The following is a 13295-nucleotide window of genomic DNA, read 5'->3' on the forward strand; positions in this document are numbered from 1 at the left end:
TCTCCAGCAGGAGTGGGCGTGGCTATGAGCTGCAGGGGACGGAAGTGGGCGCGTTTGGGCAACCAGTCCGAGGCAAGGGCGAGACTCACCGGAAGGCTACAGTGCGACTGCGCGGACGAGCCTTCGTTGGGGTTTGTGAGTGGGCGTGGCCTGTCGTCCTGGCAACCGTGAGCGTTCCGGCACTGCGGAGTTCAGACTCTTCCCTAGGCGAAGGTCCCGCTGTTCTTTTCTAATGGTAAGCCAGGAAAATGAGGGAACCGGGTAGGGGCGAGCGCAGACTCCGCTTCAGCGCTGCGGCTGGGCGCCTGGCCGACAGGCGGGAAGCCGGCGGACCCGCAAAGTCCCCAACCAGCTTGTGCAAATCGGAGGTGGCGGGATCCCCACCCCTCCAGTAACTAAACTTGAAACTTGGTCCTAATCTGACTTCTTTCTGCTGATGCGTGTTCTCATTATTGCGCTCTGATGGCATCCTGTCAGAAATGTTTTCAGAGCACCAGCGGATGGCTCACTCCACTCTGAACTTACTTTGTGTGGCCCTTCGTAGGAACCCGAATTGTTTCAATTCTCGGTAGTCAACCTGCACTCTCATTCAATATAATAAAGTTTGCCGTTTTGTTTTTCTTGTATTCCAACTCTCACGTCTTCACCAAGGAGAGATACCAACATGGAACTAAACGAAGTGTGTTGTTTCCCGTTCTCCACCAAGAGATCATTTATTATCACACTCAGTAGACTTGGAGAATACAATCACGAATTATGTAATGCACTCATTAAGGGGAATTCAGGGTACATTCTTTGTGTCTGCTGGGAGAAAGACAGCCCTCCTGCGGCAGGCAAATTAAGCAGATTAACTGCCACCAGCTTTACCATGGTAACAACGGGTGCTTCTCAAGCAGCATAAACAAGTTACTAAGGGTGGGGAGAGAGGAAAAGAGTGGTACTTTTCAACCTCTTTTATAATATAAATATGAATTTTCTGTAACTGGTAGGAAGACATGGGTAGTGGAGAACTCCCCTGGCAAGCCCCTAATGGGCCCTAAGCCAAGTTAAGACTGCTGGCAAATTACAAGAACAAGCACTTAGCCTGGCTTGGTGGTGCACACCTTTAATCCCAGCACTCTGGAGGCAGAGGCAGGCGGATCACTGTGAGTTCGAGGCCAGCCTGATCTACAAAGTGAGTCTAGGACAGCCAGGGCTACACAGAGAAACCCTGTTTCAAAAAACTTAAAAAACAAAACAACAACAACAACAACAAAACACCAAGAACAAGGACTTGTCTGCTCCATAGAAACATGGATGTGAATTTCTGTTTCCTAGATCTGCTTAGCGCTGTCTCTCAAAGACTGACCATACAACGCTGTTCTCAAAGACTTCCACACCACTTGGGAGATTTATTTTAAAATGCAGATTCCAGAAAGTCACTCCTTCAAACCTACTGTCTCATGGGGTCTCCAGGGAACAAAGTGCCATAAACACAGTGGCTTAAAACAGTAGAAGCTGCACCATTCTAGAGACTGAACATCTGAGATCAGGGTGTCTAGGGGCGGGGATTTAGATCTCTCTTCTACTTCTAATAGTCCCTTGGTGTGTAGCAGTACACCCTCACTTTTTTTCTAGCTAAGTTTATTTTCTTTGTGAGGGTCTGTATCTAAGATTCCTCTTCTTACACCACTGCCGGCCATATTGATCCAGATGCCCACCCGACTCCAATATGAGGTCATCTTAAATTGGTGAAATCCTTATGTAACCTTTTTCTAGACTGGCCAAATGCTGACACACCAGGAGTTAAGATTTTAGTATATGAATTTGAAAATACATAATTCAACCGGTCAGTCTAAGGAAGTATGTATTATAATGCAGGCAGGGTAGCAACGATACACAGTGGAAGTGCAGGAGTAGGAATCCTCAAAAGGCTCATCAGGACCCCGTTCACTGCTCACGTCTGGAGAACAGTTTCAGTACTTGATGTTTTCTCCTAGGTTTATATGAAGGATAAAGGTGGGCTTTCCCCAAACCTGCTTCATGTCAGAAGTCCTAGTGAGAGATAAGAGTGTGCCCAGCATCTTTAAGCTATGCCACTAGGAAGAGGTGCTTACAGAGTCTGCCACACAGTATCTGGTCCAAGGTGGAAATGTGTTAAGCATTGTGGTAGGGAGTATTATAGCCAGGGGAAAAAACCACACGAGCGCAAAGCCCACACCAGTAGATATCTGTGGAGTGAGTTTCTGCACTGTGTGCCCCTTTCAGATGTCAGGCTCGGGAGGACATCATGTGATGGTGATGCTCTGGTGGCTTGGACCAGGATTTCCTGTCTGTGGCTCTTCAGTCATGTAAAGTTTATGGCTATACTCACACAGCCTCCATCAGAATCTTTACGAGAAAGCTGATGGACACAGGGGACTGCTCAGGAATTTACAAATAGTAATACCGGAATATACTAGTCATTGTAAATCTGTATTGAAATACGGAGCTTTCCAAAAAGAGCCAGATGGACTTTCAGACATGGGGCTGGACAGTCTTCACTTATCGTTGATTGGCAAACTTTAAAAAACTGATTTCCTACCCACAAAACCATTGATCTTGTGTAGTAGAAAGATTCTTTTATGGGACAGCCCCCACATTTGCAAATTTGCAATAGTACCAGTAGTCGGCCAGTGAGTTGTGGGCATCTGGGAAATCCTTTCGCCCACTCACTTTTTCACGGGCTCTCCCTTTGTAGACGCTTTGAAATAAGTAGTAGTGTTGACTACCTCAGCCTGCGGGATCTTGTGGGTTTCCTGCAGGAGTGTGTGGACTTATAGTTTGTGCTGACTTTTTTAAAGTATCTTTTCAGTTTAAAGTAACTAAGACTCACAGACAGGTTGCAAAGGAGGTACAAAGCACACTCCTTCCTGCCCACCCCTCCCCCCAAGTTCTCCTAATCAATGGTTTCTGTGGTGCTTTGTTGAAAGTATCTGATTTCTTCTTAAAATGTGTCCATTCTTTTGTTTTTCTACTTTTTAGGGTCCCAAAACAAAAAAGGTATGTAGAAATTATTTTTTCAAAATAATGGTTTTAAGAACATATTGTACAAATGAAATTCTTATGGGATTTTAAAATAATTTTCTAGTTCTTTATAGTCTATTGAATTTACTAAACTCTCCTATTAGATAATAATGCTACTTAAATCATGGAATAATTGTTCACAGTTATGGATGTATCTCCCATTTGATGGTATTTCTAGTTTGAAAAAAACACACTTTATGAGTAGCTTTTGTCTGCGTTTGAGGCTTCAGTTTTTCTTCCACTGCAGAATATGCTGGATTAGGCCCTCTTTTAATTTATTTCAGATAAAGAAAAAATGCAGTCACAGACCTGCTGAGGCTGAAGCCAGAACTTCAAAGTAGCATCTACTTGTAGTTTTCTGCTTTTGTTTGTACAGGGTAGAAATTGAGGTTGGATAAAGGGCACATTCCCCCTATGTCTGGGATGTCCTGTTCCCTCTTTGCTTTGTAGATTGATACTTTAAAGAAGAAAATTTAATCTCCTAATCACAGGCCAGATTTAGCCTACCAACAGATTCTGTTTTACTTGAAAAAAATTATTTCTTTTTAAAAAAGTCAGTTCTCAGGTATGCTATCATATCTCATACCTGTAATCCCAGCTATGGTGGAGGTTGAAGTAGAAAGGTCATGAGTTTGAGCCCAATCTGGGCCAAAAAAAATCTCCTCATGTATGGCCAGAAATTCCCCTCCCCAAAACAAAGTATAATAAAACAATTACAAAGCAGCTGCCAAGGAATTTGTTTTGTTCTAGTCATGAAATACTGAGAGCGATCACGGTGGCCTGCGGTCCTGTAAAGCATCAGTCTGCAGGGCTCAGCAGAAGGCAGCTCCTTCATCAGTGCAAAAGGCGCCGTGTCTTGCCTGACAGCAGCCAGAACTTCCTGTTCCTCCCTAGCCCTACCACACCCTGCTTTAAAACTGACCTCACTGGCCTGTTCTCCAGAAATCCCCCCATTTACCCTAGAAAAGTCAATTACATCCAACTTTCTTTATCTAGAGTTCTGTAGCCATGGTTTAAACCAAATATAGATTAATTATCATTTTCAGAGTTATGACCAGAGTGCTGGGCATGGTGGTGCTTCCCTGTGATCCCAGTGCCAGCAGGACCACAAGTTGTAATCCAGGCTCAGCCACACACACAATGACCTTGTCTCAAAAACTAAAACGAAAAAAAAAAAAGGTGACGGGGTTCCCAGCACCCACACAGTGGCTTTCAACTGTATAACGCTAGTTCCAGGGGATCTGACTGTCTCTTCTGGTCTCTGTGAGAAGTAGGCATGCACCTGGTGCACAGAATACATGCAGGCAAACACTCATATGCATATAATTATTTAACTAAATGTGGTAACAATAACATGTATTGTGTGCTTCAGAAAGCTAGAAGAAACAATTTGGAATGTTTTTGGTGATTAAAACGTATTTGTGAAATCACATCTGCAGTGAACATGCACAGACGTTGCCGTGGAATGTGACTCTCAGACAGTAAGTGTGGCAGCTGCCTGGATTGGGCATGGCCGCATTTAACGTGTAGGAGACGATACGCACAGGCTACATGCCAACACTGTCGCTTCATGTACGGACCTGAGTATGTGAACTTTGGCTTTCATATGTAACTAGTGTATAGTACATGCTAAGGATTGACTGTCTACTCTGTGGGTTCTCAACACATCTCTTAGAATGTACCACAGTTATCAGTCCTGGATCCTAGTACATACGTGCATGTTTGAGTGCATATAGACATGCGAAGACATGTGTGGCAGTGGGAGGGCCATTTACAGGAGTCCATCCTCTCCTCCCATGCGGGTCCTGGGGACTGACCCGCGGTCATCAGGCTTGGCGGCAGGTGTCTTTACCCCCTGGGCCATCTTGCTAGCCCATTATTTACTTTCAGCCTGTTGGCTGATTTTGACCAGTAGCATGTCGTCTGGAGGCTGAACCTAGGGCCCTGTGCAGTTGCAGGCATTTCCGCACGCGCCCCAGCTGAAGCTTATTACTTCTTACTACGCCTTAGCTTTGTCTTGTTCTTTAACTCATAGCATCTTAGCCTGTTTGTACTAACCTAAATTCAGGAACATGGCTGGTTACATCTCCTCTGCTTCATGTGTCTGACTTCCCTGCATCCTGGACATGAACCACCACCACCACCTCCTGCCTGGCTTTCTCCCAGAGTTCCTCTCTCCCTTCCGGAAGTCCTGCCTCAGCTTATTGGCCATCAGATTTTTTTTTCAAGATTTATTTATTTATTATGTATACAGTGCTCTGCCTGTGTGTACACCAGCATGCCAGAAGAGGGCAGCAGATCTCATTATAGATGGTTGTGAGCCACCATGTTTCTGGGAATTGAACTCAGGACCTCTGGAAGAACAGTCAGTGCTCTTAACCTCTGAGCCATCTCTCCAGTCCAGTCATCAGATTTTTATTGACAGGTGATGTTTCCACACAGAACACAAGAGACTATCCCTGCACCTCCTTCTTTTAGTCCAATAAAAGAACCTTTCTCTAACATTAGTGGGCTATATACAATAAGAATAATTATAAAAACTAACAAGTAAGAATTGCATGCACAATGACCACTCCATATGGATTTGGCAACCTTGGAGAAAGTATTCTGCTATCTGTCTTATCATGGTGAGTCCCAAGTTCTGTACCTAAATCACTTTCTATCATAACTTGCATTTACCAACCTATAAATATCTTTATCTTAAAATATTTTCTTGAACCCTAAACAACGTGAGCCTAATGTGAGACGAAAGCTATCTAGTCTTCAACCCCATAGAGACCTGCAAAGGATAAATATTACCTGAGTAAACAGGGCATGCAGAATAAACCTCAGACAGACAGACAGACAGACGGCTGGCTATCTCATCAGTCACACAAGATTCCTGTGCATCTGTCTCTTTGGCCTACTGGTCCAGAATATCTGACAGACTTTTTTTGTGAAGTGGGAATTATGAAGGACTGCCTGCCTGGCCTTGGCAAAGCTCTCCAGTTGACTTTTCTGCTTCCTGTTTGTCCAATTTGGGTGGCACACTGTCTGCAGTGGAGGCAAGCACAGTTCCATGCCCAGCGGCTGGCTTGCCACATTTGAAGCCAACTCCATATGGAGGTTCTTTGAGGACCATCATTTTCTTTGAAGTAGAAAGGGGAGGGGGTTGTGCTGCAAGGAGCTGACATGTCTCTCTGTCAAAAAGGCCTTTCATTAATAAACCATCTTTAAATGCTATCTTCTGCAGGTCTCTGAGGTTTTTGAAGACCATTTATCTACAGTATATCTGAATAGGCAAGCACTGCTTGTGTCTTGCTATTTACTGTCTATTCAACCTAGGGAATATATTTCTGTAATTAACTAAGTTAGTATCTAGCACACCCATAAATTTGGCTTGTTCTCTGACTGACTCATAGCATCTTAACCTGTTTGTACTAACCTAAGTTCAGACACATGGCTGGTTACTATCTATTAACTTATATTTCTTAATTATCCTGTTATTCCTATATCCCCTCCCTTTTCTTACCCCTCCCCCCTCCCCATCCCCTCTCCCCCCTAACACTAGACAGGAGAGGAAAAAAAAGAGAGAGAAAAAGAGATCCCTGAAGCCCACTTCCCTGACTTTGTTTCCTCCCTGACTGAGACCATTAATAACGGTGACCCCTTCCCTCCCCTCCTCCCCCGTAAACAACAATGCTAAATAGCCATCACCTCCTGGGAATAGGGGCTTATTCTCAAAATTGCCTCCTGCTCTCTGGGGATGACATCTCTTTGGGGGCACCCTAAGAAGATCAGGATATTGGCCAGTCTTAAGAAAGCTAGCTTTATCATTTGCTGTCTGGTCTTTGCATGATGGGAAAGTGCCGGGCTTAACTGAGTCCTGCCTGGAACAGTCTGAGGGGCTGGGACAAATGGGGTCGGCCATTTTGAAGTTGTCCTGAAAACAAGTTTTGATGAGACAGCGATTGAGGCAGTATGAGGTTGGATTAAGTGGGATGCTGTGATAGACAGGTCTCAGGGTCTCCGCTGGGATGGGCAGGTCTCAACTGGGATGGACAGGTCTCAGTGTCTCAGCTGGGATGGACAGGTCTCAGTGTCTCAGCTGGGATGGACAGGTCTCAGGGTCTCAGCTGGGATGGACAGGTCTCAGGGTCTCAGCTGGGATGGGCAGGTCTCAGGGTCTCAGCTGGGATGGACAGGTCTCAGGGTCTCAGCTGGGATGGGCAGGTCTCAGGGTCTCAGCTGGGATGGGCAGGTCTCAGTGTCTCAGCTGGGATGGACAGGTCTCAGCTGGGATGGACAGGTCTCAGGGTCTCCGCTGGGATGGACAGGTCTCAGGGTCTCAGCTGGGATGGGCAGGTCTCAGGGTCTCAGCTGGGATGGGCAGGTCTCAGGGTCTCAGCTGGGATGGACAGGTCTCAGGGTCTCAGCTGGGATGGGCAGGTCTCAGTGTCTCAGCTGGGATGGACAGGTCTCAGTGTCTCAGCTGGGATGGACAGGTCTCAGCTGGGATGGGCAGGTCTCAGTGTCTCAGCTGGGATGGACAGGTCTCAGCTGGGATGGACAGGTCTCAGGGTCTCAGCTGGGATGGACAGGTCTCAGTGTCTCAGCTGGGATGGACAGGTCTCAGGGTCTCAGCTGGGATGGACAGGTCTCAGGGTCTCAGCTGGGATGGGCAGGTCTCAGGGTCTCAGCTGGGATGGGCAGGTCTCAGGGTCTCAGCTGGGATGGACAGGTCTCAGCTGGGATGGACAGGTCTCAGGGTCTCAGCTGGGATGGACAGGTCTCAGGGTCTCAGCTGGGATGGGCAGGTCTCAGGGTCTCAGCTGGGATGGACAGGTCTCAGCTGGGATGGACAGGTCTCAGGGTCTCAGCTGGGATGGGCAGGTCTCAGGGTCTCAGCTGGGATGGGCAGGTCTCAGGGTCTCCGCTGGGATGGACAGGTCTCAGCTGGGATGGACAGGTCTCAGGGTCTCAGCTGGGATGGACAGGTCTCAGGGTCTCAGCTGGGATGGGCAGGTCTCAGGGTCTCAGCTGGGATGGACAGGTCTCAGCTGGGATGGACAGGTCTCAGGGTCTCAGCTGGGATGGACAGGTCTCAGGGTCTCAGCTGGGATGGACAGGTCTCAGGGTCTCAGCTGGGATAGGCAGGTCTCAGGGTCTCAGCTGGGATGGACAGGTCTCAGGGTCTCCGCTGGGATGGGCAGGTCTCAGGGTCTCAGCTGGGATGGACAGGTCTCAGGGTCTCAGCTGGGATGGGCAGGTCTCAGGGTCTCAGCTGGGATGGGCAGGTCTCAGGGTCTCAGCTGGGATGGGCAGGTCTCAGGGTCTCAGCTGGGATGGGCAGGTCTCAGGGTCTCAACTGGGATGGACAGGTCTCAGCTGGGATGGACAGGTCTCAGGGTCTCAACTGGGATGGACAGGTCTCAGGGTCTCAGCTGGGATGGGCAGGTCTCAGGGTCTCAGCTGGGATGAGCAGGTCTCAGTGTCTCAGCTGGGATGGACAGGTCTCAGCTGGGATGGACAGGTCTCAGGGTCTCAGCTGGGATGGGCAGGTCTCAGGGTCTCAGCTGGGATGGACAGGTCTCAGCTGGGATGGACAGGTCTCAGGGTCTCAGCTGGGATGGGCAGGTCTCAGTGTCTCAGCTGGGATGGACAGGTCTCAGGGTCTCAGCTGGGATGGACAGGTCTCAGGGTCTCCGCTGGGATGGACAGGTCTCAGGGTCTCAGCTGGGATGGACAGGTCTCAGGGTCTCAGCTGGGATGGGCAGGTCTCAGGGTCTCCGCTGGGATGGACAGGTCTCAGGGTCTCAGCGTCTTCAAGGATGAATCTCCTCAGGCCACTTTATCTTTAGTGATGTCTGGTTGTTTTCCCCTGTGAACATAAAAACTTTCAAAGGTGATATACATTTCTGCATCAGCACATGTCTGGAGTGCACATTGTTCATAGTTCAGCTAAAGATGGTCATCTGTCCTTGGTTTGAGCAGGTAAGGCATCTGTCTTTCTTTGAGTCAGTTTTGACTGTACCACCAAACTGTTATATAAATTTTCATCCATGCCATATGAAAGGAAGGCGGTAAGTCCTGAGGACTCTGTAGCCAGCAAGATTTGTTGGCCGTGCTTGGCTGGAGTGCTGGCTGGAGACATTCATGTTTAGCCAGTTTCAGGGCTGGTCTCATGTCCAGGGATCAGCATGTACTTCACCTGTCGTGTCGCTCTTCTTGGCTTTTTCCTTCATGTGTGCAGCCGAGATCTCCAAGAAGCCTTCTCGGTCAGATCTGGTCCTTATTCATTTTGATGGAATCAATAGCTTTTCTTCTCCTGCTGAAACAAAGACTAAACCTCTTCCCCAACACATTTTCTGCCTTCCATTCTGAAGTTATGACATCCTTAAAATAGATATAGAAATATGTTCAGTGTTCATAGACGTGCAGTTCCACACTGCGTTATAGGTGCTTGCTTCCTTCTATAACTTGGAAATTCAAAGGCCTCTTCAATTGCACCTTCTTGCCAGTGTTGTCCGTGCTATGTAACGCTTTATATGATTGCTTTTCCTTACTTCCACCCTGCAGTGCCCAGACTAATTAGCTGTCACTAATTAGCAGTCTTGACTATTGAATTAATGTACATTAAAAATTAGTTCCATAAAATCAATAATTTTTTCATAATTGCTATTTTTTGGATTTATTTGTAAATGTATGTGTCTGAGTGCAGGCCTATGGGAGTTTATGTGCACCACAGATGCCAGAAGAGAGGGCATTAAAACCCCAGGAGCTGGAGTTAGAGGTGGTTGTAAGCTGCCCGACCTGGGTCCTGGGAAAAGCAGTAAGTGCTGAGCAATCTCGGCCGCAGTTCATAAGTGCTATCTGTTCTTAAGTGGCTGGGGAGTGCACTGACAGCCTGTTTAACCATTGTGGTCTTTGTTAAGGCTGCTGGTAAGATAAACAAAGCTGAGAAACTGCGGCTGCTGCAGGAGGAGGAGGAGCGACGCTTGAAGGAAGAAGGTACTGAGTGCCCCGCTGGATCTCATAGCAAAGAATATTAGCCACGGCTGCTATCCACCCAGCCGCCACGGCTGCTATCCACACAGCCACTCAGGCTTTCCAACAGGCTTTGGTTCTGCCAAGGGTCCCTACTACTTAGAGTGTACTCAGGAAGACACCAGTACAGGCTGTCACATCTGAATGTGCGCTAGTGCTGCCAATCAGAATCCAGAACTCAGTACAATTCCCTTTCTGACAAATACCTGGTCTTTTGATATTTTGCCCCACACAATACTTGCGCTGTGCTGAAATGAACAAAAACAATTGTTGCTTATCCGAAATTCAAATTCAGCTGAGTGGCCCATGTTTTTATTTGCTGATTTTGTCAGGCCTGCCTTGTGTTCTAATATGCTAATGAAAATAGGAACATTGGTGCTGATTGTGTGGCAAGAATTCTAAACCTAAACTTTATGAATGGAGAGAAGCACACACTAGCAAGATCTGCATACCACAGCCGGCCTCTTCTCTAAGCCTGAGGGGTTCTAAAGTGTTATGCTGCTTACTTGTTGTTATATGTGTGTGTGTGTGTGTGTGTGAAAGTGAGTACGCACAAGTGATTTCAGGTGTTGGGCCCCCCTGGCGCTGATGCTGCAGGGAGCTATGAGCTGCGCAGACCTGAACTTGGGTCGGCTACAAGAGCAGCGCTCTCAGCTGCTGAGCCCAGCTTCGTGATGTTTAACAATGTCTGTTTGCTAGTTAAACCAGAAATCCCATTCATTAGAACTTAACAATGACAAAAGTTTTGGCCAATTAAAATACTAGAAAGTGGTTGTTAAAGTCTGCATGTTCCTGATGGCTGAGGCCATTAGAACTCAGTGTCTGTACACTTATACTCAGGAGTTTTTAAAGGCTCTGCTGACTTTTAATGTATACTTCGTCTTTTGTAAATAATTAAGCACGTTCTTTTGTTCACTAACTGGTTTTTTAGATTTGTTTATTTATTGAGGGGCACACATAATTTTCCATGCATGTGGAAGTCAGGAGACAACATGTGGGAGTCTTTCCTTTCCACATGTGGGATCTGGGAACCAAGCATGCGTCATTGCATGAGTTGGTGGTGAGCGCTTTGCCATCAGAGCCGTGCTGCTGTCCTTTATTGGTCCTTTTAAAACTTTTATTTATTTATTTATTTTGTTTTGTTTTTTGTTTTTAGAGACAGAGTTTCTCTGTGTAGCCTTGACTGTCCTGTACTCTTTTTGTAGACCAGGCTGCCCTCGAACTCACAAAGATCCACCTGCCTCTGCCTCCTGAGTGCTGTGATTAAAGGCGTGGGCCACCATCACCTGGCTATTAATCCTTTTTAAATGACTGAAAAACATAATACCAAGATCTATCTTGGGTTTATATCATGACCTTCAACATATATTTCAACACTTTGTTTTAAATGTATTTGTTTTATGTGTGTGCGTGTCTGCTCACTTGTGTGCCTGTGCACTGCACGCATGTAGTACCTGAGGAGGTCAGAAGAAGGCGTTGGATCTCCCGAGGACTGGAGTTAGAGATGGTTGTGAGCTGCAATGTGTACACTGCGAATTGAACCCGTATCCTCTGCAAAAGCAGACCTTAACTGTTGAGCTACCTCCCTAAAGTTGATGTTTCATATTTTATTTTAAATAGTGAGAGCAGGAGAAGCTTAAGGTAATGGTTTTCTGACAGTCTTGATGTGAGTCATAGAGCTTTGAAAACCTTATTTCCCCCTGATGAGCCACAATGGGGCTGCTTCCTGGCTTAAATTCACTATTGAATCGCTATTGTCCCCCCCCCCCCCCCCCCGTGTGTGTGTGTGTGTGTGTGTGTGTGTGTGTGTGTGTGTGTGTGTGTGTGTGTACCATTGTGGACCTCCTTGTTAGCAGAAACTGCATCATGTTCTGTCTGAGTTGGTGGATGTTCCTTGTTCATAGCTTTCCAACAGATATTTTCATACAAGGGTATAATGTATTTGACTCATGGATTTCTTGGCTGGAAAGTGAGCGCTCTTTTCATTTCTGACGTAGACTACAGGCTGTGACCTCCATACAAGGTCACACTCAGTGTTAGAAATACTCGGAGGACCCTCAAGTGTCTAAAACACTGGTTGTGGCGCTGCAGTTAACTCGTGATTTCTTCTTGGTTCTTCAGAGGAGGCTCGACTGAAATTTGAAAAAGAAGAACAGGAAAGGCTAGAAATAAAGCGGATTGAGAGACAGAAATGGCGCCGGCTGGAAGCGAAGGTGAGTCAGTGGGAGTGGTAGAGCCAGCCGAGCTGCCGCCCACTCCTCAGCTGAATTTTTGCTTGAATGCTGAACCTTGTTATTCCAAACGAACATTTCGATTTGTTCTTGGCCAGTTGTGTTCATACATTTTTGAGAACATAACTACCAAAACGCCCGGTTACCCAGGTGTCCTGGGCCTCTGTTAGCCGTCGCTGAGTGGAGGAGCGCGGACTGCCGACTGCCCACTGTATCACACACACTAGCAGGGTCAGGTAGAATTAATGCTGCCCTGTCTTCACCAGGTGTCTGTGTGCAGCCACCGCTACCCCTCGAGGCCCCGCCCCCTAGCTCCTGCACTGTGGGGCGGGCGCTCTGATTCACGCTAAGACTCCCAAGGCTGGGGCGTATCTCACACAGGTTGACCCTCAAGCACCTGAAGAGCCCACTTTGAAGCTACTGGTTCAGACTAAGTATTAGCAGCTGTAGTCAAACTAGCACTCACTGTAGCCCTGGTTCTGTGGCAGGACCGGGAGAGGAGGGGCGAGGAGCTTGAAGAGCTGTCTTTGCTGGAGGACTGCTTTCCGGAAGCGGAGAGGCTGAACCGGGAGGCCAGGGCGCTGGCTCAGGTGAGGCGCTTCGTCCCTCTCTGGAGCTCATACTGGTGGGATCACAAGGGAACTACAGTCTGGTTCGAATTTTTATCTCGTGAAACTTTATTAAGAAACACAGCCGGGCTGGTGAGATGGCTTAGTGATTGAAAACGTGCGCCTTTCTCGGAGAGACCCTGAGCTGGGTTCCCAGCTCCTGTTATCAAGAGGCTTACAATCCCCTGGAGCTGTAACAGTGCCTTCTTCTGGGCTCTGCAGGCACTGCACCCACAAAAACACAACTACAAATAAATCTTAAAAATCCCTCATTTGACAAAATTCAGGCAAAAGAAATCGATGCAGTTGTAAAAAGCTACTCAATAAAGGGGCACCTGGCGTGCTCGCCCTCCCTCCTGCTCGCTCTTGGAATCCCTATGAGCTC

The 13295-nt window shown here is 47.3% G+C and overlaps 1 protein-coding gene across 1 annotated transcript in view; it reads left to right on the forward strand.

Annotated features, from left to right (window-relative positions):
- Positions 1 to 72: 72 nt before the first annotated feature.
- Positions 73 to 13295, forward strand: part of DNAI7 (dynein axonemal intermediate chain 7) — a 49069-nt gene continuing 35846 nt past the window's right edge. The window contains exons 1-6 of the mRNA XM_084765325.1: positions 73 to 235; positions 3004 to 3021; positions 9746 to 9856; positions 9960 to 10035; positions 12193 to 12284; positions 12791 to 12892. Of these exons, the coding sequence (XP_084621451.1) occupies positions 233 to 235; positions 3004 to 3021; positions 9746 to 9856; positions 9960 to 10035; positions 12193 to 12284; positions 12791 to 12892 (402 nt within the window). The 5' untranslated portion in view covers positions 73 to 232. The remainder of the gene's footprint in view (positions 236 to 3003; positions 3022 to 9745; positions 9857 to 9959; positions 10036 to 12192; positions 12285 to 12790; positions 12893 to 13295) is intronic.

Source organism: Acomys minous (assembly GCF_964271855.1).
Source record: "Acomys minous genome assembly, chromosome: 17".
In the NCBI taxonomy this organism is placed as follows: domain Eukaryota; kingdom Metazoa; phylum Chordata; class Mammalia; order Rodentia; family Muridae; genus Acomys; species Acomys minous.